The following is a 20,036-nucleotide window of genomic DNA, read 5'->3' on the forward strand; positions in this document are numbered from 1 at the left end:
GTCCATGCATGGCAGCTAAAGCACGTTCTAGCGGGTTTCTACGGGGCACAGGCTTCTACGCCTCTCACTGAGAGATTGAAGGGACTGCCATTTCATCGTCCAGTCCGAGTGGACGTGCAGATGAAACGGCCCACAGGCGCAGCATGCAATCTCATGCAAGGCACGGAGCAAGGCACAGCACGCACATTAACGCGTTTCACAACCGCATATACGCGCTTGCCAACTGCCTACGGGATGTTTCTTCCGAAAATACGTCGATCGGAACAACTACCGGCCCACCCGCTTCGGCCCGCAAACGAGGCGAAGACAGGGCACTGACAAGGCGCAGGCAGCAGGGCAGTGTTTGCTTCCTTCTTGTCAAACCTCACCACCATCGCAACATGGGCTGCGCGAACGAGTTCCCCCACTGCTCGATATGCGGCTACCAAATGTACGGCAGGACTCGTTACGAGTCTGGTCCCATCGCTTGGGAACCTTCACTATGGCAAAAGACTGTTGTCGCCCTCATAGGTCCTCACGAGCAATACTACAGACGGCCAGAAGATGATCCCCTCAGCGTGCCGATAATAGCGCATGCTGCCAGCCCATGTGACGGCGCCATGGGATATTTAAGGCTATATCATAGCGGCCGGAAAGTTCACCTGCAAAGGCAATTCCAGTCTGAGGACCTATTTCCTAATGGCCCGACTGGCCTTCATTGGTGCCTTGGTGTACATGAGGCCTGTCTGACGATGGCCTCTTTGGTGATGAAGACATCGCCGACTTCTCAGCTGAGATCCCTTCGAGATCTTTGGGTCACTCTTGATCGACGATGCGAAGTGACAGTAAGGGCCCGGACAGGCCCTAGCTTCTTTCATTGGCTTCCCCTCATTCCACTACCGAAGAGGCCAGATGAAGCGCGCAGGCGTTGGGGCACTTACTATATTCCTGATTACCATCCTGGATCCTATTACAACTGGGTGAGCACAACAACCTCGGCCTCCCATTTCGCTCTACTAACCCATCTCTAGTGGCTCGATGATCCATTAGTTATTCCAGATCTCACCAGTCGTCTACTATCCAACCTGCAGCTCGTTAGGCCTCACACAGCTCACCCTGGCAGCCTGCAAACGAACCTGGATAGCTTGCCCCAAGAGCTCCGCGACAGGATCATATCACTCCTACTGGAGGGAACTATCGGTCTGGGTTGCACTGGTATGCTGCCACAGTCCATCTGGAGAGAACTCTTTGTTCGAATCCCATTTCTGTGGGATCTCGACAAAAGTCTTGTGGCAGAGTTCCAAGACAAAGACGGCAAGGAGTGGGATTGGGAGAGGCTATTCCGGCAGGTCATGGCCCGCGTTCAACCCCTTATCATTCCAGAACAAGGCGACACGAGGGCATGGAACTACGATGAAGTAGGGTTGCATGTGCCTCCTGGCTTCATCAATCGGCGCCGTATTTGGCAGCTTCTCGAAGATATGGACCCTGACGAGGTGGAGAAGTATGGCCTGGGAGAGCGGGAAGATGGCACAACGGACGGGGTAGACGATATGTCATGGGAGGTAACTTCGGATGTCGACGCAGGGTTCGAGCAAGACTGGGGGCCGGTGTTGGACCCTTCCGAGATCAACCTTCCATGGTAGTATCCAAATATCAGTGGTGTCACCGCCTTGCCACGATAGTCGTATGTAATTTATTCACCAGCTATCTTAAGCCATTCCATTTTAATGGTGCTATGTATCAAGGCATGTTCGGTGTATGGCTGCTGGCTAGTCTTGGCTGGGATGTTTTCAGTAGCTCATAACTATGCTGTCGAGTCATCACCAGAAGACGCCGTCCTTGAACTTGACTGCTCTTTTTTCTGCGGTGTTATTTCCTAGACTGTCGGCTACATCCATCTTCACATGAAGGATGATTTAGACAGCAGCTCTACGCCGGTGCCCAACCCGAGATAGAAAAGTGCTTGTGGGACAGGCGGAGATTACGTAGTATAGCAATGTGGAGAAGCCGAAGTGATGCTGGAAAGGTTGCATTTCTCCACCATCCCAGCCCACTCTAATCCGCTTTCTCAATATAATTGAAACGGACTTGATAGCTTTTAACCCTCATCGGGAACTTTTCTCAAATTCTGGTCAGTGGTCTGGGCCTCTGGTTGGTTTGCGCGAGCAATTTGGCAGAATGCCGCGACTCTCGTCAAGAAAATTCATCTGTTCGGTCGCACGTTTGTTTCTCCCTTTTTGATACGAGCATGGCTCGAGGTCAGGAGCAGGCAAATGAGTCAGTTATCGATTTTCATAACTGTCACTTCGCTCATATCTCGGCTTTTAGTTACCTGCTGGCTTACCCAGTTATGGCTTGGCTGTCAAGGAGAAATAATATTCGCACAGAGCAGGAGCTTTCGCTGCGAGAACCGACAAAGATCTTCAAAGTCAGCAAATTAGACTCGCCTCAAAGGAATATGCCTCACGGTTTGAATGTGGAGTGTGGGAGAAGATGAACTTTAAAAGGACTCTAGACCCGCCTTACAGACCACGAACAAGGATCACTGTTGCAGCCCCATGAAACGGTCATTCGGTTAACGGAGATCGGCTGTAATAAATGGGGCAGCTGAAAATCATTACCAGGATCTGCCCGGCTTGGCCGTTGCAAATTCTTTGCTGGCTGGCGTTCTTCGTCGGCGTTAATGGTCGGTGTGTATCGCCAATGCCGGCTTCGACTTGGACGGGAGACAAATCGGAGCTGGGCGAGCCAAAGACGTAGGTAAGTTTTTTCACAATATCATGTCATGGTGATTTTTATTTACCATCACAGTGAGACTGTGAAAACTAATGTGTATAGTACGTAGCTTGTAAAATAAGTATCTCATTATAAAACTTCCAGATCAACAGACTCAGACTTTATTCGCCCACCAAGCTGGTTACCAAGACTCACATTGGTGGAATACGTCTCAAGTATACGTTAGATAATGCGAAATGATGTTGATACTCTTAAACTCTATGGGAAATAGTTATCGGGGGGGGGGGGGTTAATCCTCGCGTTTTTACTTCTACCTCTAGGGTATGTAATAGACGCCGTGATAAGTAGCGAGCAGTAACTTTTAGAATTGCAAGGAGTGTTATAGCCTTTTTAATAATATTTATTTATTAATAGGGCTCTCTTAAGCTGTTCAGAAAGTTGCGGGACGCTGGGAGGATGCAGGGAGAAATACTACATGAAGCTAAGAACATAATTTCTAGAACGCAAGCTAAGCGATGGAATCTCAACAGCACAAGTATTACCATTAGGAATAGGAGATTCCTCTGTGCTCTATTACCCATCGTCGAATAGAAACGGCACTTAGGTCCTACTAATAAGAGCCCGTGGCTCCTAGAGAGGCTTGACAAGACTGACGACGTGGGATAAACTCACGGACATCATAGGTGTATGAGAAAATGGAAGCATGAGATATCAAGTTGGATGGTCAATTAATATAGCAGTAACCCTTTAGTAAGGCGCCTCTTCTATAGAACCCCACTGGTATCGTCATAACTTATGCGTACATCCAGGCGATAACTGCGATAGCTGCACCAAAGGTTGCCGGCATTTGAGCGAGAACAGAGGTAGAAGCATCCTCTTCATCAGAGGCGGGAGTATCGTTGTCTTTCTTTGTGGAAGCAATCTCTTCTTTCTTGTTGGAAGGTTCGTTTTCTTTCTCGGTGACTCTGTAGCTCGATGAAGGGTAGCTTTCAGAATCTGAAGGAACGCTGGGCTCTGGATTAGGAGGATCGGTGCCACTTCCATCATCGCCCTTCGGCTTTTGATAAGGAGTGTGTGGGGCTGCCGGACTCGAAGGGGGACGTAGGTTTGTAGGGTTAGTGTTGGGCTGTGCGGGTGGTGGTGTCTGTGGTCGTACGGGTCTATAGACGGCCAGGCCAACCGTAAATGAGTTGGCATTGCCAGGCAGCGGACCAGTAGGGGCAGTAAATACAGCCGCTGCAATGTGTTGAAGCCCGGCCCTTGATGGGTTAACTGAGCTAGAAGATCGCGCCTCCTAGTAATTGAGTATATCTTCGCGATGGAACCATCTGAGAAAGATTAAGAATCTCGTCTTCAATCTCATGTTCCTTGCCGTCGTAAGTCACGATCAAGTAGTAGAGGTTCCAGCTCCATACTGATGAAGATCTTCAGTCAACGCACGCATTCAATCTAGATATCTACACAGGTTGGCCATATTCTACCATCGTGAGTCTCGTCGCTTCAGCTCTTGCGGACGCTATTGATAGTACAGTTTCAACATGTCGGACGTCGGGAATCAGTCAGACCAGCAGGACAAAGATAAAAAGTCGAAGGGTATCAAGGATATCCTGATCAAAATCACCTGTGGCTTGTGCTTGGGAAGATAATCATACGGAAGAGAGCGTGAAATAGAGGCTAGGAGCAGCACTCGCGTAGCTTTGCCGCTGTGTTCAAGGTTTGTACCATCCAAAGCAGTTTCCAAGTTGGCCTTTACTACTACTGATTGGTAATAATAACCCGTTCTTAACATAGTCTGTCCTGATGACATTTCCGTAGCATTTAGCTCTCGGCTTTTAAGAAAACAATATTGTCCACACGTATGGCCCTTTATGTTACACAATGAATCGAATCAAGTATCTAGAGACTCATATTCAAGATTTAGTTTAACTACACACGCTCAACGATCAGACTTGTCCTTATGTAATTTTCATAGAATGACAATAATTCGATGATCTGATCTGACATATGACTTACTAAGCATTACAGCCCAAAAATGCCAAGGCATTCGTGATTGGGCTACTAATGGCCCCACATGAGCCAAATCGTTTCCGCTTCGGGAACCTACCCTACCCCGCTTGCCGACTCAACCTCTTCACACCCTCAATATGGATAGCGCCACACTTGACGCCCGATGCAAGAAATGCCAGGAGCTATCCAAGGCAGTCAACCAAGAGCCATTCGGCCATGCATTCTCTCATTACAAGACCTTTACGAAGTTGGAGGCCTCAGCTGCCGCTGGATGCCAGCTATGTCGGCTACTGCGTCGCGTCCTAGTGTTCAGCGCTCGGGACATTGAGGAACTCCAGTTCGGCACTGAGATAGAGGTGACATCCCTGGAGCCCAAAATACCAAGGCTTAAGAGATTGGTTGTCAGGATGGAGGACTCGGAGAATGGAAATTTCGCGGGATTAATCTACCAAGCAAAGCCCAACAGCATGGAGCCTATCCGGCGTAAGTTTGAATATCTACCTATTAGAGCAGATCATTGATTAAATGTATAGAGTTCAAGCCCCAAGATAGAGAAACAGACCTTGAACACCTTGTTCGAGAGCGCATCCAGCCTTGGATAAAAAAATGTTGCGGAGACCATGCCTTGTGCAATCTTCCGCATGGTCAAACCAGTCCTAGCACGCACATGGAAAAGCCTCCGCTGCCCAATAGAGTCATTGATGTGGGGGTAAAAGGAGCTTCACCTCGACTCTATGTACCGAAACTCGAGCAAGGATCAACTGTCTTCTCCGATTATCTCATCCTCAGCTATTGCTGGGGCAAAGGAAACCTCAATGCCCGCACAACAAGACACAACTTTGAGCAGAGACGAGCCAAGATAAACCTCGAAGAGCTCTCCAAGACCATACTTGATGCCATTGACGTCACTCGAGCCATGGGTCAACGCTACCTCTTTGTCGATGCCATATGCATCATCCAGCACAACCAGGGAGAAGACGCCACCGACTGGCTCGCAGAAGCCCCATTAATGGGCAGATACTATCAGAACGCCCTGTGCACCATTGCCGCTGCTGCGGCGTACGATAGTAACGATGGCTTTCTCACTGAGAGACCAGGCGAGCTTTATCACGTCTCACCCGTACTACTTGTGCGATTCAATGATTCGGAGGAGGAGGACCAGCCGGCCCGAGAAATTTACGCTGACCCTTTTCACCCTCTCTGGCTGACCAACGTTACGAATACCCCTCTGTATGATCGGGGCTGGACTCTCCAAGAGCGCTCCTTGTCAAACAGAGTAATTCATTTCAGTCGTGATGCCGTCTTTTGGGAATGTGCCGAGTTACAGGCGTCCGAATGTTTCCCCAAGGGCGTACCACAGAACGAGTTCCTTGCAGCTGTCGATCGTTCTCACCAGCAACTTCTACGCTCCAAAGACACTTCGCGAGAGCAAGCGCTTGGAGAGTATTGGTTCCAGTTGGTAACCAAGTACTCAACCATGGACTTTACCTACTTTGATGATAGGTTGGTCGCGATTCAAGGAGTCGCAGATAGGACTCAGCTGTTTTTCCCTGACACATACGTTTGTGGCCACTTTGTGTCTCAGTTTATTCTCAGCCTGGCCTGGTATGGAACTAGACGCATCTGTACTGAGCTTGAGAGAAGTAAGATGGGGCCATCCTGGTCCTGGGCGTCGTCAAAAATGAGTAGGGTCGACTTTGCACTTCTTTACAACCCCAGATACAAGGGAGAAGCCAAGCTATTGAGCATGCAAGAATCTCCTGGTTCACTTCCAGGATCTCTTCAACCAAAGAAAGAAATTGTGCTGAGCACCCTTGTTCGATCTCTGCAGGTATTGCTAATGCGGGACGATGGTGAGGGTCTGAATATAGCCCGCGGTGCTGCAGTGGACGATCAAGGACGCGATATTAGGGCAAGAATCTTCTTTGACGATCCTGCCAGCATGCCAGAAGATCTAGAACCGACGTTTGAGATCGCCCCGGTTATATACGAGATTCCCTACAATGGTTATATCAATCGCGGATGCTTAATCTTGTCACCAGCGACAGGAGAGGTGGGAAGGGAAGACGTCTTCGAGCGTATTGGGTGGCTGGAGCTTCTGGAGCCCTTAGGACGGCCTAAGTGGACGAGAAAGACTATCACAATTGTCTAACTTGATGTAGAACGGCCGAGTTTGTTTGACAGATAATACTAGCGGATCCTAAACCTCGTCACGTCGACCTGACTCCTTCGACTCTTGGCCTTCGTCGCCAACTGCCCAAGACAAACCTCATCATGATGCAGATACGTCTCACCAATCAAGACCCAGTCACGACCCCGCGGGCGAAGGACAATAGGAAAGGATCCTCCAAACAACACCACGATGCAATCCCCTGGTTTCAAGAACATTGGCCCCAATCCGAGAACACCAGTCGTTGTTCTATAGACCTTCCTGTTGGCGCATAAACTAACAGCTTGATACTGGTATCTCTCCATCGGGCTCACGTGAAACTCATCTATTGGCGGTGGTCCAAGATCGGGATAAGCGTCACCGTCGACCTCAGGTCTTTCTCGAAGCCACCTGAGAATCGCCTGCGCTGCTAGCCTTCGCCTGACTGTTCCAAGCGGGATTGTCCAAGAGTCTTGCCAAGGGGGCTCGCCAAGAGTTCATTAGGCTCGGGACATGCCGACAGCATCCCTCCAGCGCACAACGTTTGGGAGAAAAGCAACATGCCGACAGCCATCCCTTGCTGAACTGGTACAACGTTGGTAAGTACTTGCCCCGTTGCACTCTTGTTGGAACAATGGGTGAGGGAACAGCTGTCGAGTTGGCTCTAGAGCTGGAGAGATCGAATTGATTCGGCGTGAAATCCAAGAATAACCCTTTCGAGCAACATCAGCCAACCAATTGCTTTCGGTGATGCTGTAGACCGGCTCCAGGCCCTCGTCGGTGATTCCAAGAATGGCAAAGATACGGTCTCTGGGGTCTGTTGCTCCGAAGTCTCTAATGGAAGTCAAGATAACCAACATGGTCCCGATAGAGCCCTCAGGGTGTGAGTATTTGAACTGTTCGTAGATAAGGGGCATTTCGTAAACAACCCGCCACAGTTGTAAAGGGGTCGGCTCAAGATCCAACCCTCGACGATCAAGCACAAAGGGGAGCAGTGACAAAAGGTCTTTCATATCGATCTCCAGATCTGCCGACTTGACGATGCTATAGCTTGAGGCTACCACCTCCTGTATACACCTAACGTTTGGAAGTGTAAGTTGAGCGAGTTTCTCAAGAAATCGTCACCACTTTGTGGGAGCATACCAGACTCGAGTAAAGTACTCCAGCCCAAACAAATTTGCTAAGGCTTCGGCCCCGTCTTGGTTGCTCTTGTAAACATTCGATAATAGTGAGAATGCATCGGACCTTCTCCCTTGCTCTATCTGGGCTGGTTCCCCAGCCGGAGCCCTTACTCCGCCACTTGGCAGAGCAAGATTCCCAATGAAATCAGCCTTCAAGCGGACCAGCTCTTTTGCAAATGCGATGGCTGTCTCGGTCCACTCCTGCTTTTCCCCAAGCCAAACGATGACTCGAGAAGCGCGTTTGTAGACGAGTCGCATGTACTGAACCTGACGGGCTCGTTCTGCAAGATCTGTTTGATCGATACAAATAGCATCGACCCATAGCCTTCGACTCATACTGCTCAGCCGAAGATGTCTCAAAGCCTTGTCCAGATTCACAGTGATTTCGAGATGGCCATCATCGCAGAAGAGATGCTCAGGTGACTTTGCTTTACCCCAGACGTAGGATAGTGCCTCAAATGCAAAGGGGGGATGATTTAGGTCAATGATTTGCATTGTGCAGAATAGAGGAGCATCCATTTCGCCGGGGAACAAGGTTAAAATCCGAGTATAATAAGGCTTTTGGCCAAGCGCGGGAAGCGGCGGCAGTGGTTGATGAACGTGTGTCGTTTGGGCCTCCATGTTGTATGAGGAAGGGAATGGAAGTAGAGGGACTTGAAGAGCAAAGGAGAGTTTGGAAATAATGCAACTTGTTCTTTATGCTCAGAGAGCGAGTGTCCGCTCCAAGGAGCGGGGGTGGCTGCCTCGGTGGCTTCATCGGAACCAGTCAGGTTCGCAGGTGATATATGCCAAGACATGGAGGGCTCTTTACTCAATGTTGACTCACGCCTCTGTCTCAGCAGTGGGTGCTTTTGTCTTACGACGTCGCGTCACATGATGTTTCATCTAAGTCGTCGTCAATACCTGATAACGCCTTCACTAATCCCAATCACATTCTCTTGTTCTCGTCTCTGTTTATTCGGCATCAGTCATGCATCTCGAATCTCATATGATGAGGCGTCAAAGCATCTTGGTCGACAACCAGACCCGCAAATAGGTGGTTGAAGAGTGTACCAAGATAAGAAGAAGCAAGTTTTACGTGGCAATAGGTCAGAAAGAATTCTTCATGAGTGAAAGTGGTTGATCTGGTAGACTGTGATAGGAAGGGTGGTAGCCACCCTGAGACATTAATAACCACTGCCATATCTCGGATAACATGGAGGAAAGACACTGGAGCTTGATGGCCCAGTGGAAATATCCATCGCGAACAGGACTGAATACTGATGTCGGGCAGTATAGGCATCCCACACTATAAAGATAGTCGTGCTCCCTGATTACTCAATCTGTTCATGCTCAACCTTTTCCTGAAACACGTAATCACTATGCTGGGCAAATTCTGAGAAGAGTCAGCAACATTCTGTTGGGAGAGCAGCCAGAACTTACGATCAACTTTGGTATACTTGAACTTCCTGGCGGGAACTTTGTTCTCGAACAGGATGTCGATCTCTCCAAAGGTACGATCCTTGGTCTCTGGAAGGCGGAACCAACACCAAATGAAACAAAGCAAGTTAGTACCGGCATAGAAGAGACCGGTCTTGGCACCCCAGCCCCATCCTATGTCGTGTGAGTAAACTCCTTTACAGCTTGTTCAATCCCACTAACCTGAAGCCGAGATCATTCGTGGCGTGACAGCGTTATTGAAGATCGCGGTAAGATTGTAAACAAATCTTCCAATGACAATTGTCTTGTAGCGAAGTCGTCCTGAAGGTGTTTCGGCGACGATTGGATAGCAAACTGGTCCAATTGTGATCATGTTGCAAAGGGTCGAGACAACAAACAGAAGTCCAACCGCAAGGTAGGCATCCTTGCTATCAGACCACCCAAGACCGCCAATGGCCAGAAGGCAGCAAAACATGAATGCTAGACCACTCATATAGATGGTCGCTCTGCCAAGATGTGGGAAAAGAAGCCAGCAAATCATACCGCCAATGATGTAGCATGCCGAAAGGGAGATGTTGAGGTTGAATGATTGAACTTCGGACCAGCCAGCGGCTTGGAGGAAAACGATGACGAAGCCGAGAATCGCGTTACCGCAGAGAATTTGGGCCGCCCAGACGACGCAGTTCTAAACGGTTAGCCCTATGAGTAGAACGAGGGGGCACTATACATACGATCTCGGTCCGGCGCAAGTTGGTGCCCTTGAAGCACTCCCAGAAAGATGCACCCTGCGTCTCTGCCTTTTCCAGCTCTGTTGTATGTCTAATGTAGGCCAAGCTTGCTTCAACAGCAGCCTCCTTGTCCGCCGAAGCTGTAGCAAGTCTCATCAAGCTATGGCGAGCTTCATCGATCTTGCCACGGCGAACGGCATTCCAAGGCGACTCTGGGGCAAAGTACGCCACTAGAAACAATGGAACCGGCCAGATCCACTGGAGATAGAAGGGAAGCCTCCAAGCGAGATTGCTCTTGATGTCAGAAGTCGCTCGAACGACGCCAGACGACAGGAGGATACCGAATCCCCAGCACATGCACACCCAAGCTGTAACGTAGGGTCGGAGAACGGTGGGGACGACTTCGCAGGCATATGTTGTAGAGAGCGTCTAACAACATCAGCAGAGCTCAAGAAAGACAGAGAATGATTAGGGGACTCACCTGGAAAACACCCAGGCCACTCCGCAGAGAGCCTCGCCCAAGGCTAGAATAGACAGAGAGGGGGCAAAAGCGATGATGAAGATCATGCAGATCAGATAAGCCATGAAGACCATCATAGTCAACCGAGCGCCGTATCGATCTTGAGAGTATGCGTTGATCAAGAGACCGGCTAGTTGGCCAACTTGAGCCGAGTTGGAGAGACCTGATTGCCAAGCAGGAGTGATGACCTTCTTGCCTTCAGCTTCGCTGTACTCTCCAAAGTGTTGCTGAAATTGGGTCTGTCCATAAAAGGAGCCGATCTAGAGATGTCAGTATACCTTGACTAGGGAGAATGCAACAAGCGTATGGCAGACGTACCATGACCAGGTCGTAGCCTTCCATGATCAAGCTGACAGACAAAAGGCATGCCCAAAAGACAGCTTTCTTATACTTCTTGAGAGCTTCCCTAACAGTGAGTTTCTTATCAGCAGCATCTGCATCTTGGGCACGTTGGATAAGCTCATGGATCTGTGGATCGTTCAAATCCAGACCGGCAAGTCCTTGCTCGGTCGGGATGACTTTGTCTTGAGCCATGCTGGAGTGCAGTCGGTTGCAAATTGAGATATCGATGATGCTTTATGATGTTGATCAAAATGACCAGCTGTCAATCATCTATATATACTCGTCGCGACCGTAACCATCTTCCCCATGGGGATCAAAGGCTTGATTGAGTTGGTGGCATTAGCCGGGCCCAAGAGCCTGGAACGCTCGACGCGAAGTTGTGTGCCGCCAAGGCACGTGCGGGGGAATAGTAGAAGCGCTCCAATGCGAACGAGTGGCGTCTTGTTTATTCGGAGTTGTCAGTCGACTTTGACGAGCGTTTGCTGCGAGAGGAAGCTGGCCCCTGAGGGTTGGAGAGTTGGGCGTTCTGACACCCATCACCCGTTTGAAAGCCGCTTCCATTGACGAGTCAGGCTCGTTTTAATCCGCCGTGGCTTTCATGGCTTGTCCGACTGACCACTCACAAGTCGTTTATCCCGCCGCATGCACGGTCTTCGGGTAGACGGCTGGGTTCCGTGTAAGCGGCTGATCGCTGTACCCCAGATTGATTTGCACCTTCATCCGACAACAACGGTTTTCTATATGCGCGCTTATCATGTTGATATTTTTCTTTCTCATCTACTGATCATTGCTTCTGTTGAATGGAATACATCATATTGGAAGCATACCATAGCAATCATTGCAGACAAGATGTTGAATTGTCGAAGAACTGGTCAATACGAGATGTCAAATCCGGGGCTGTCACCTGATGAGAACCCCGCTTTGAACTTCAGGAAGCGATCCGAGGTTAAACATCAAATCTGACGGAGCCACACCTTTCAAGATGCGCACAGTCTCGTCCTGTAGTGTCTGTCGGTAGGACATCTCCCTCGTAGTTGTGACCTATAAACTCATACATAACAGGTCAAGGAAGAAGCGGTGCATCCCCAGTGCTGTGGGGTCAGCTTGCCGACTGTGCACATCCAAGGGGCTTCAATGCAACGCACCAACAGCAGCTCGGGAGTCTCCGGATATCCCACGGCCATTGGCACGTATTGCACCATCATCTCAAAGCAGTGCTTCTGCAAGTGAACGTGAAGATGTAATACAGGTTGTCGACAGAGATGACGCATTGCGCGATGAATTGATCGAGATTTACTTCAGGGTCATTCATTACAAGCAGCATCTCCTATTTCACCACCGCTCTTTCGTGCGCGACCAAAGGCAGGGCTTGGTCGCACGATATCTGCTATTTGCCGTTTTTGCCCTGGCAGCTCGGTAGGTACAAGCTAGAGCCAGCCAAAGACAAGCTTCTGACATGCAAAGCTTCTCCTCAAACCCTGCCCTCGACCACGTTACACCATGGTCACGTGGGAAGCTTTTCCTGCGAGAAGCGATCAAGTCTTTCAATGAGCGCACGAAGCTCATATCTATTGAGGCTCTCCAAGGTTGCATTATACTTGCATTTGCGGCATTTGTTGAGGGTGACGTCGACCAGGATGCCCTGCTCAACTGTCAGGCAGTACGGATGACTCAGGCTCTTCAACTGCCGCTTGTGTTGAGTTCCGATAGACTGAAGAGAGAGATCGAGACCAATTGTGCGTTCACTGCCTCTATATATCGCTGCTGCTAACAGACTAGTATACTGGCAAGTCTGGATGATGGACTGCTGGACCTCTGTCAGATCTCAGCTACCACAACAGCTGCGCAACGACCCGACATTTCCGAGACCAATTCGGGAAGAGGTTTTCGATAGCCTCCCAGACTATAGCCTTACGGACGTTCAAATCGGCAGCGAGTCGCGAGCAACGAGCCTATGGACCTTGATCCTTCCTCTGACACAATGGCACGCACAAGCTGTCAAGTTGAACTACGACATTGTTCACGAACCATCGTTGGAGTTTAGAATCAGAAACTTGGTTCGCGACCTTGCCAGAAAACTTGATCATTGGGTCCAGAGTTTGCCACCAACTCTAATAAACACTTCGGAGAACTGGAGTAGCTACTCAGACTGTGGATATGGCCGACCATTTGCAGTCATGCACATCATCTACCACCACACGGGGCAGCTTTTGTTCTATCAGTTTCTCAACAAATGCATCGTGCCAGACGAGAATGTCACGGTGGATGAAGAAGCACTGGGGTATGCCGAGCTCTGCAAAGCCCATGCCACAGCATTGAGCAAGCTCTTCTGGGAACTCAACGTCGCCCCAGATCTAGACTGTTTATGGTCGCCAGTCAACAGCCATCTTCTCGTTATCGCATCAACCATTCACTTGCACACGATGCTGTTGGGAACTGGAAGACCAGAAGCAGCCGAGGCGAAGAAGCTCCTGGAGCAGAACTTTGTCGTTTTACAAGAGCTCCAGAAGTACTGGCCCTCTACAGAGCTTGCATTTTCGCGGCTTCAGTCGTTTCACAATGCTTGTCAGATGAGCAGCATCTCAAAGACGTTCAACATGGACCAGTGGATGGTGAATTTTCTGAATAGATATGACATTTCTATTGAGGATAGGGAACTTGGTGTCGAGGTGAATGGCGGGGTGGGTGGGAGCAATACTACGGGGGATGAACTGTGGGCGATTATGTTTAGCAATAATTAGGTCGATCAATCAGCTTGGCCACCTCAATTGTGCATGCGGGGATCCTATGCTGATCATTCCGGAGAAGATGGGGGCATTAAAACCGACAAAGCCGACAGTTGGCAGATGACTACCTCCAAGCCGCCACTTGACTTTATGAAGGTCATAGTGAATGACTGGCTTAAAGTGTAGTTACCCCTCTATGTTGAACAGCTGATACATTCTAAATCTATGCGCTCCAATGAGCAAACGCTTCGTCGTGGGATGGTCGTTCCTCGATTGTGATGTGAATCATCTCCGCACTTTGACCCCAGACGCCGCCGACATGGGGCTTGATCCGCCAACGATGGCGGCGATTTAGCGATTTCATTGGCTCGTAGCCCGACAATGCCTCCTGTAACAACGATGGATGCGACGTCCCGTAGCATTGTCCGCTTGCTTATCGGCTCCCCTCCGCTGTGGAGCGTCATCTTCCGTTGTCTGGTATAATAAGGATCCAAATTATTGCCCTTGATGCTCAATGAACACTCACCAAGATCGTGGTCCGTCGTCCTCCCATCTTCCGCCCCTGTCAGTCTGTCACCGCAATGCCTTTCCAAGAGTTTCCCCTCGCCAGCGTGGACGTCACGTCTTCGTTTTGGTCTCACGTCCAGGATTGCTCCAGGCTCAAAACCATCCCCGCCATCGTTGAAGCCCAAAAGACGTGGGACCATTGGACTTGTCTGACCTGGAACGAGGGTCACGACGTGAAGCCTCATCAATTCTGGGACAGCGACATTTACAAAATCATCGAGGCTGCTTGTTATTTCCTCATCAAGCATCCCGACGACGGTATGAGAGCCGTGGTGGAGGACGCCGTGGAAATGATTCGCGCCGCCCAGCATGAGGATGGCTACATCAATTCCTACTACACCGTGAGAGGCATCAAAGACCGCTGGACCAACCTGAGAGACAACCACGAGCTGTACTGCCTCGGTCACCTTCTCGAAGCGACAGTTGCTTATGAGTTACTCACAAGAAATGGACGACTCCTCGAAGTCGCCATGAAGGTCTGCAAGCACCTGGATTCTATCTTTGGCATCGAGCCCGGAAAGAAACGCGGTTACCCAGGACATCAAGAGATCGAGATTGGCCTGCTCAGGCTATACGAACTCACCCAGGACCCTCTTCCTCTCAAGCTTGCCACGTACTTCATCACTGAACGAGGTCGACGAGATGAGAAGGATGAGACTTACTTCGACAAGGAGGCCTTTGCACGAGGCGCAGATCCTTATGGCCACATGGGAACCGAGCACAAAGCTTGGTTCAGGGATCCACGAGATTATGCCTACCAACAGGCAGACGAGCCACTTGTTGATGCTACGCAAGTCAAGGGGCACTCTGTGCGCGCTATGTACTTTTACACTGCCGCTACGGATCTAGTGCGCCTGTCGACAGATGCAGATAATGCCCGCCAGCTGAAGGCAGCTCTGGGTCGTCTATGGAGAGACATGGTCGACAAGAGGATGTACGTTACCGGCTCGCTTGGGTCAGTCCGTCAGTGGGAAGGGTTTGGACCTGCCTATATCCTGCCTGACCTAGAGCATGAAGGATGTTACGCCGAGACTTGCGCCACCTTTGCACTCATCAACTGGTGTGCCCGCATGCTGCGTCTTGACCTCGATTCTGAATACGCCGATGTCATGGAGGTTGCTCTCTACAACGGCTTTCTCGGCGCAGTCAATCAGGACGGAGACGCGTTCTACTACGAAAATGTGTTGCGTACCCGGAAGGGAGAGTTCAAGGAGAGGAGCAAGTGGTTTGGAGTGGCTTGCTGTCCTCCCAATGTTGCAAAGCTACTGGGCAATCTCGGCTCGCTGATCTATTCTCAAGACGCCTCTACGAATTTGGTGGCGATTCATCAGTACATCGACAGCGAGCTGAAGATCCCGGACAGCGGCGTCGCCATCAAACAAAAGACCGATATGCCTTGGGATGGTCAAATTGTGCTATCCATCCAAGGATCAGCCAACCTTGCCCTTCGAATCCCCAGCTGGGCAAAGGACTGGACATGCTCCGTAGAAGGCGAGGTAAAGAAAGGTTACCTCTATGTCTCGGCCGAGAACGCCGACATTCGCCTCAACTTCCCAGTGGCCTTCCGCAAGACATATGCTCATCCAAATACGAACAAGGATGACATTTGTCTCATGAGAGGGCCGCTTGTGTATTGCCTTGAGGACGTTGATAACGACGGTACCGATATTGACTATGTTGGACTTGTGGATGGTCCCGTCAGCGACGGCAAGACTGTGCAGTTGTCTGGCCTTGACCAGGTTGTAACAGGGCATGTCCAGGGAAAACAGCTCATCGAGGTGCAGCCGAAGGGACTGTACAGTGGCCGACCTTGGGTATATGAGAAGACTCCTCGCGACTTGGTAGCGATTCCCTTCTTTCTCCGGGCCAATCGTGGTGGAAACGGAGTGATGAGGGTATGGGCTCCTCGTCTTGAGTCTTCATCTAGAAACATCGCGGGATCACATCTGTAAGAACCACGGCTAGATACGATGATATCATTGATAAGAATTCCTGAACAACCTTTTCCAATGTGACTCATGCACACATGTCTGGCTAGTGTAAATATTCATGGCATTATCGACGCTACGTCGTGATCTCCCAGAGTGATGCACAGATACGACGGAGGAGCATGGATAATTCGAGATACCTTTCTTCTCTGCTTAAACTAGAATGAGGAGTTTTTCCATTCTGGAAAACCCGACATAGAATCATAATTCCGCATAGCTTGACGACAACTCCTTCCCTTCCCTTCGTCCCCTCCACGCGTCCTCCCTGGCCCACTATGACACTCCAACAGTAAACTCCCTCTCTAATTAGCCTCCTCAGAGGTCCTAGTGGAGAATGATCGGATGAGAAGACCGTTGTCGTCAAACTTTGCCTGGTGAAACTTGCGGACAGGGGCACGGCTCTCGAACAACTGATCGATCTGATAGAAGTTGAGACCAGTGACATCCGGAATGAAGAAGAAGCCCCAGATAACAAAATGACAGAGAAGCCTCCCCAAATAAAACCCATACGAAGACCAAGGTTTCCTGCATCAGGGTTGTACATGTACGGAACGGCATAAGACAAGGCAAATCCCGTCAAATGGCTCCCAACGTGAACAAATGCATTGTTCTTGACTCTCATTCGGCTTGAGGGTACTTCAGAGGTGATTGCGTAGCCCATGTTGGCGGGCCCAATGTCGTAGAAGCCATTCCACAGAAACACCATCGCCGTGGCCACTTTGCCAGCCACCCGGGCATTCCCGTTAACAAATGGGATGTACATGAAGCCGCCGATCAGGTTTGAGCAGGCCATTCCCGTGGCGCCGAATAGCCACAGTCGTCGGCGGCCCACGTTCTCGATCAGCATGTACGCGATGATGCTGGTTCCAATGGCAACAGAAGTCATAGCTTGAGCGTTGGTGGCACCCGCCAGTTCAAAGTAGTACGACTGGTAGCTGGGCCAAAACGCGGTTCCCATGAGGAGAGGCCAGACGATACAGGCCGATATCATCATCCGCAGGGGGTTGCGACCTTTAAAGAGCTCACCCCAACCGATGGATTTACCAACACCAAGAGATACCTTCTCAGCCTCATGCTCTTGGACTAAAAAGGCCACATGGCGCTTTGAATCGTAGTCTGGACCGTACAGCTGGGCAATCACCTTCTCTGCTTTGTCAACATCGTCGCGGTGGATGTGAAACGAGGGTGACTCGGGGAGCCACCAGACGGTGAGCAAAAAGAGCGAGGCAAAGAGGTACTGCAAAGAGAAGATGATCCGGAACGATCGTATGTCGTTGATATAGGGGTAACGGCTGAAGAGGCCCAAGGCTGCGCCTGATCCGATCCAGTTGCCGGTCTGGATACAGAAGTTGACAACCATACAAGCCATACCACGGACGCGCGTTGGTGCCAACTCAGCCGTGTATGATGTGACGAATGAGATGTATAGGCCCACACCCATGCCAAAGACCGTCTTTCCGGCAATGATTTGGCCGATGCTGTGGGCGGTGATCTGGATGGTCGATGCAATGATGATGACAATGACGGACAGGCAAAGCGTCCACTTCCGGCCGATTCGATCAGCGAGATAACCTCCCACCAAGTCTGTAAGAACTTGTCCGCCAAAGGTACCACCAGCCCAAGCAGAAACGTATCTAGCAGGGATAACGTAGTCGCCGGCTTCAGTCTGGTGGCCAAAGTCACGACGAAAAGCAGGCATGCCCAGTGTGGTGTTGGTGACCGAGTTGTCAAAGCCGACGTTGAGAACAGCAATGTAGATGATGGACATTCGAAGGATCATACGCCATCTCTTGGCAAAGTATGAAGGCCATGGGCCCTCGATTTCGGCCGGAAGAGTGATTTCGTTGGAAGCCTCCATTGAACTGGGCTTATCACCTGGAGGATCAATGTGTTGAACGTGAGGCGATTCTGGGATTTTCGACTCCATATTGAGAGACAAGATCAGATACCGGTAAGATGAGATTGGGCCACCTTCTCTTGACTGGATTGTGTTGTTGATGCTTCTCTCTCGTGTCAAGAGTTGTCCGTTGTCTCCAATATATAATGATTCGCAAGGAGTCAACGAGCCAAGCAACAATGGCCTCCTCCCCCGCACAACTGTCAACAGCAAGCCAAAGTCAAATGCGGGGATGAAAATCCGGGGGCAAAGAACGCGAAAAACCGGATACATGGCGCCACAGTTCCTCCACATGACCGGTAGTCGATGGGGACGGCTTGAGAGGAGAAGGGGGTGGTTGGGTCGGTGGAACCCTCGGGGGTATGTCCGGAAGCCTGAACTCCACGCTAAGGCTCGCCATCACGGTGCTATCACATCGTGAGAGACTCTCGATAAAAACCTCGGAGGATGTCCGGTATCGTACAATAATCCCAGAGCGGAGATGCAAGACAACTCAACTTGGTTCGGTTTGATCTGATACTGATTGAATATTTGGACACGAGTCTTCAAGGTTAAAAGAATCCAGTTGTTGGTCTGAGAAGATTTGAGCTCCTCACAGTCAACATTGTCGAAATCCATCACACTCCATCATCCAGTGACTGAATCGATTCAAGAGCTTGTTCAACAATCATTAGAAGACTATTACCACCATACCGCGATGCCGCATAACCTTGAAGCTTCCTCTAGTGACCCCTGCGTCCAGCAGTTAGCTCCTTTCTGGTCAATCATCGCGGGAGCTGGCCGCGCCGCTGAAGGCCTCCGGAACGATTGGCAACAGCACCTTCAATACGTTAAGACGGCTCTTGGCTACAAGTACGTCAGATTTCACGATCTCTTTCACGATGACATGTTTGTCTATAACGAGGTTGATGGCCGGGTCACCTTTAACTTTCAATATGTCGATGCTCTCATTGATGCCATGCTTGATATCGGCGTCAGGCCCTTTGTCGAGTTTGCTTTCATGCCCTCGGCCATTGCGACCAAGCTCAACACCACATTTTGGTGGAACGGCCATGGATCTCCCCCAACTGATCTATCCAAGTGGGAGGATATGATCCGGGCCACCATGGAGCACTGGCAAGAAAGGTATGGGACAGAGAAGTTGGAACAGTGGTATTTTGAAGTCTGGAACGAGGTACGTACTTTCTTTCAGCTCAGTCTGAAGAGTGCTAATGCAAGCGACTTTACGTCTAGCCGAATCTTGACGGATTCTGGTCTGGTACCCGCTCCCAGTACTACGAGCTCTACGAGGCTACAGTAAAGGTTGTTAAGGGGACTGGATCCAAGTTGCGTGTGGGAGGTCCTGCAACGAGTAACTTTGTTCCTGACACCCGTTTCGATGGTGAGCTCGAGGATCTTGAGGTTCAAAAGAAGCTCGCCGACGTAAGTAGAGCCCTCTATCTAGGCTTTGACAACGAGCAAGTTTGACATGAGCTAATAGACCTACAGACCAAAGATATCGATGCCTTGAAATGGAAGCCCGTGTGGACGGAGCATTTCTTGAACTGGGCGCATTCTCGGAATCTCCCCGTGGACTTTGTGTCCTCTCACCCATACCCAACAGATTGGGCCCTGGATAAGACTGGTAACCAGTCCAGAAGATCCCGCCACCTGGACGCGACTCCAGAGGATCTATCTCTTTTGCGAGAGATTGTTTCCAAGAGCCCGTACCCCAACGCCGAGATCCATGTGACGGAGTGGAACTAGAGCCCCTCGTCCCGAGACCACAACCACGACTATGTCCCTGCGGCAACC

General features: G+C 50.3%; 8 protein-coding genes across 8 annotated transcripts; 4 read left to right on the forward strand and 4 right to left on the reverse strand.

The window, feature by feature from the left end:
- Window positions 1-143: 143 nt before the first annotated feature.
- Window positions 144-1,625, forward strand: MRS44_011696 (uncharacterized protein; the record flags this gene model as incomplete). The annotated part of the gene is made up of 2 exons (XM_046275682.2): window positions 144-959; window positions 1,011-1,625. The coding sequence occupies 2 exons, from the start codon at window positions 144-146 to the stop codon at window positions 1,623-1,625; spliced, it is 1,431 nt and encodes a 476-aa protein (XP_046134589.2).
- A 1,886-nt stretch (window positions 1,626-3,511) lies between these two features.
- On the reverse strand, window positions 3,512-4,202 carry MRS44_011697 (uncharacterized protein; the record flags this gene model as incomplete). Its single annotated transcript, XM_065619819.1, has 2 exons — window positions 3,512-4,012; window positions 4,200-4,202. 2 exons carry the CDS (start codon window positions 4,200-4,202, stop codon window positions 3,512-3,514), a joined length of 504 nt encoding a protein of 167 aa, XP_065475891.1.
- Window positions 4,203-4,862: 660 nt separating this feature from the next.
- On the forward strand, window positions 4,863-6,877 carry MRS44_011698 (uncharacterized protein; the record flags this gene model as incomplete). The annotated part of the gene is made up of 2 exons (XM_046268968.2): window positions 4,863-5,208; window positions 5,259-6,877. 2 exons carry the CDS (start codon window positions 4,863-4,865, stop codon window positions 6,875-6,877), a joined length of 1,965 nt encoding a protein of 654 aa, XP_046134588.1.
- A 497-nt stretch (window positions 6,878-7,374) lies between these two features.
- On the reverse strand, window positions 7,375-8,676 carry MRS44_011699 (uncharacterized protein; the record flags this gene model as incomplete). Its single annotated transcript, XM_065619820.1, has 2 exons — window positions 7,375-7,951; window positions 8,018-8,676. 2 exons carry the CDS (start codon window positions 8,674-8,676, stop codon window positions 7,375-7,377), a joined length of 1,236 nt encoding a protein of 411 aa, XP_065475892.1.
- A 692-nt stretch (window positions 8,677-9,368) lies between these two features.
- MRS44_011700 (uncharacterized protein) lies at window positions 9,369-11,256 on the reverse strand (the record flags this gene model as incomplete). The annotated part of the gene is made up of 6 exons (XM_065619821.1): window positions 9,369-9,430; window positions 9,478-9,648; window positions 9,697-10,159; window positions 10,206-10,631; window positions 10,695-10,982; window positions 11,041-11,256. The coding sequence occupies 6 exons, from the start codon at window positions 11,254-11,256 to the stop codon at window positions 9,369-9,371; spliced, it is 1,626 nt and encodes a 541-aa protein (XP_065475893.1).
- A 790-nt stretch (window positions 11,257-12,046) lies between these two features.
- Window positions 12,047-16,309, forward strand: MRS44_011701 (uncharacterized protein; the record flags this gene model as incomplete). Its single annotated transcript, XM_046279964.2, has 5 exons — window positions 12,047-12,078; window positions 12,127-12,480; window positions 12,529-12,800; window positions 12,844-13,745; window positions 14,321-16,309. The coding sequence occupies 5 exons, from the start codon at window positions 12,047-12,049 to the stop codon at window positions 16,307-16,309; spliced, it is 3,549 nt and encodes a 1,182-aa protein (XP_046134585.2).
- A 338-nt stretch (window positions 16,310-16,647) lies between these two features.
- Window positions 16,648-18,272, reverse strand: MRS44_011702 (uncharacterized protein; the record flags this gene model as incomplete). Its single annotated transcript, XM_046283305.1, has 2 exons — window positions 16,648-16,764; window positions 16,827-18,272. The coding sequence occupies 2 exons, from the start codon at window positions 18,270-18,272 to the stop codon at window positions 16,648-16,650; spliced, it is 1,563 nt and encodes a 520-aa protein (XP_046134583.1).
- A 667-nt stretch (window positions 18,273-18,939) lies between these two features.
- MRS44_011703 (uncharacterized protein) lies at window positions 18,940-19,988 on the forward strand (the record flags this gene model as incomplete). The annotated part of the gene is made up of 3 exons (XM_065619822.1): window positions 18,940-19,416; window positions 19,476-19,664; window positions 19,731-19,988. 3 exons carry the CDS (start codon window positions 18,940-18,942, stop codon window positions 19,986-19,988), a joined length of 924 nt encoding a protein of 307 aa, XP_065475894.1.
- Window positions 19,989-20,036: the final 48 nt, after the last annotated feature.

The sequence above is a fragment of the Fusarium solani genome (assembly GCF_023522795.1).
Source record: "Fusarium solani strain SB1 chromosome Unknown bctg00000007, whole genome shotgun sequence".
NCBI classification, from domain to species: Eukaryota; Fungi; Ascomycota; class Sordariomycetes; order Hypocreales; family Nectriaceae; genus Fusarium; species Fusarium solani.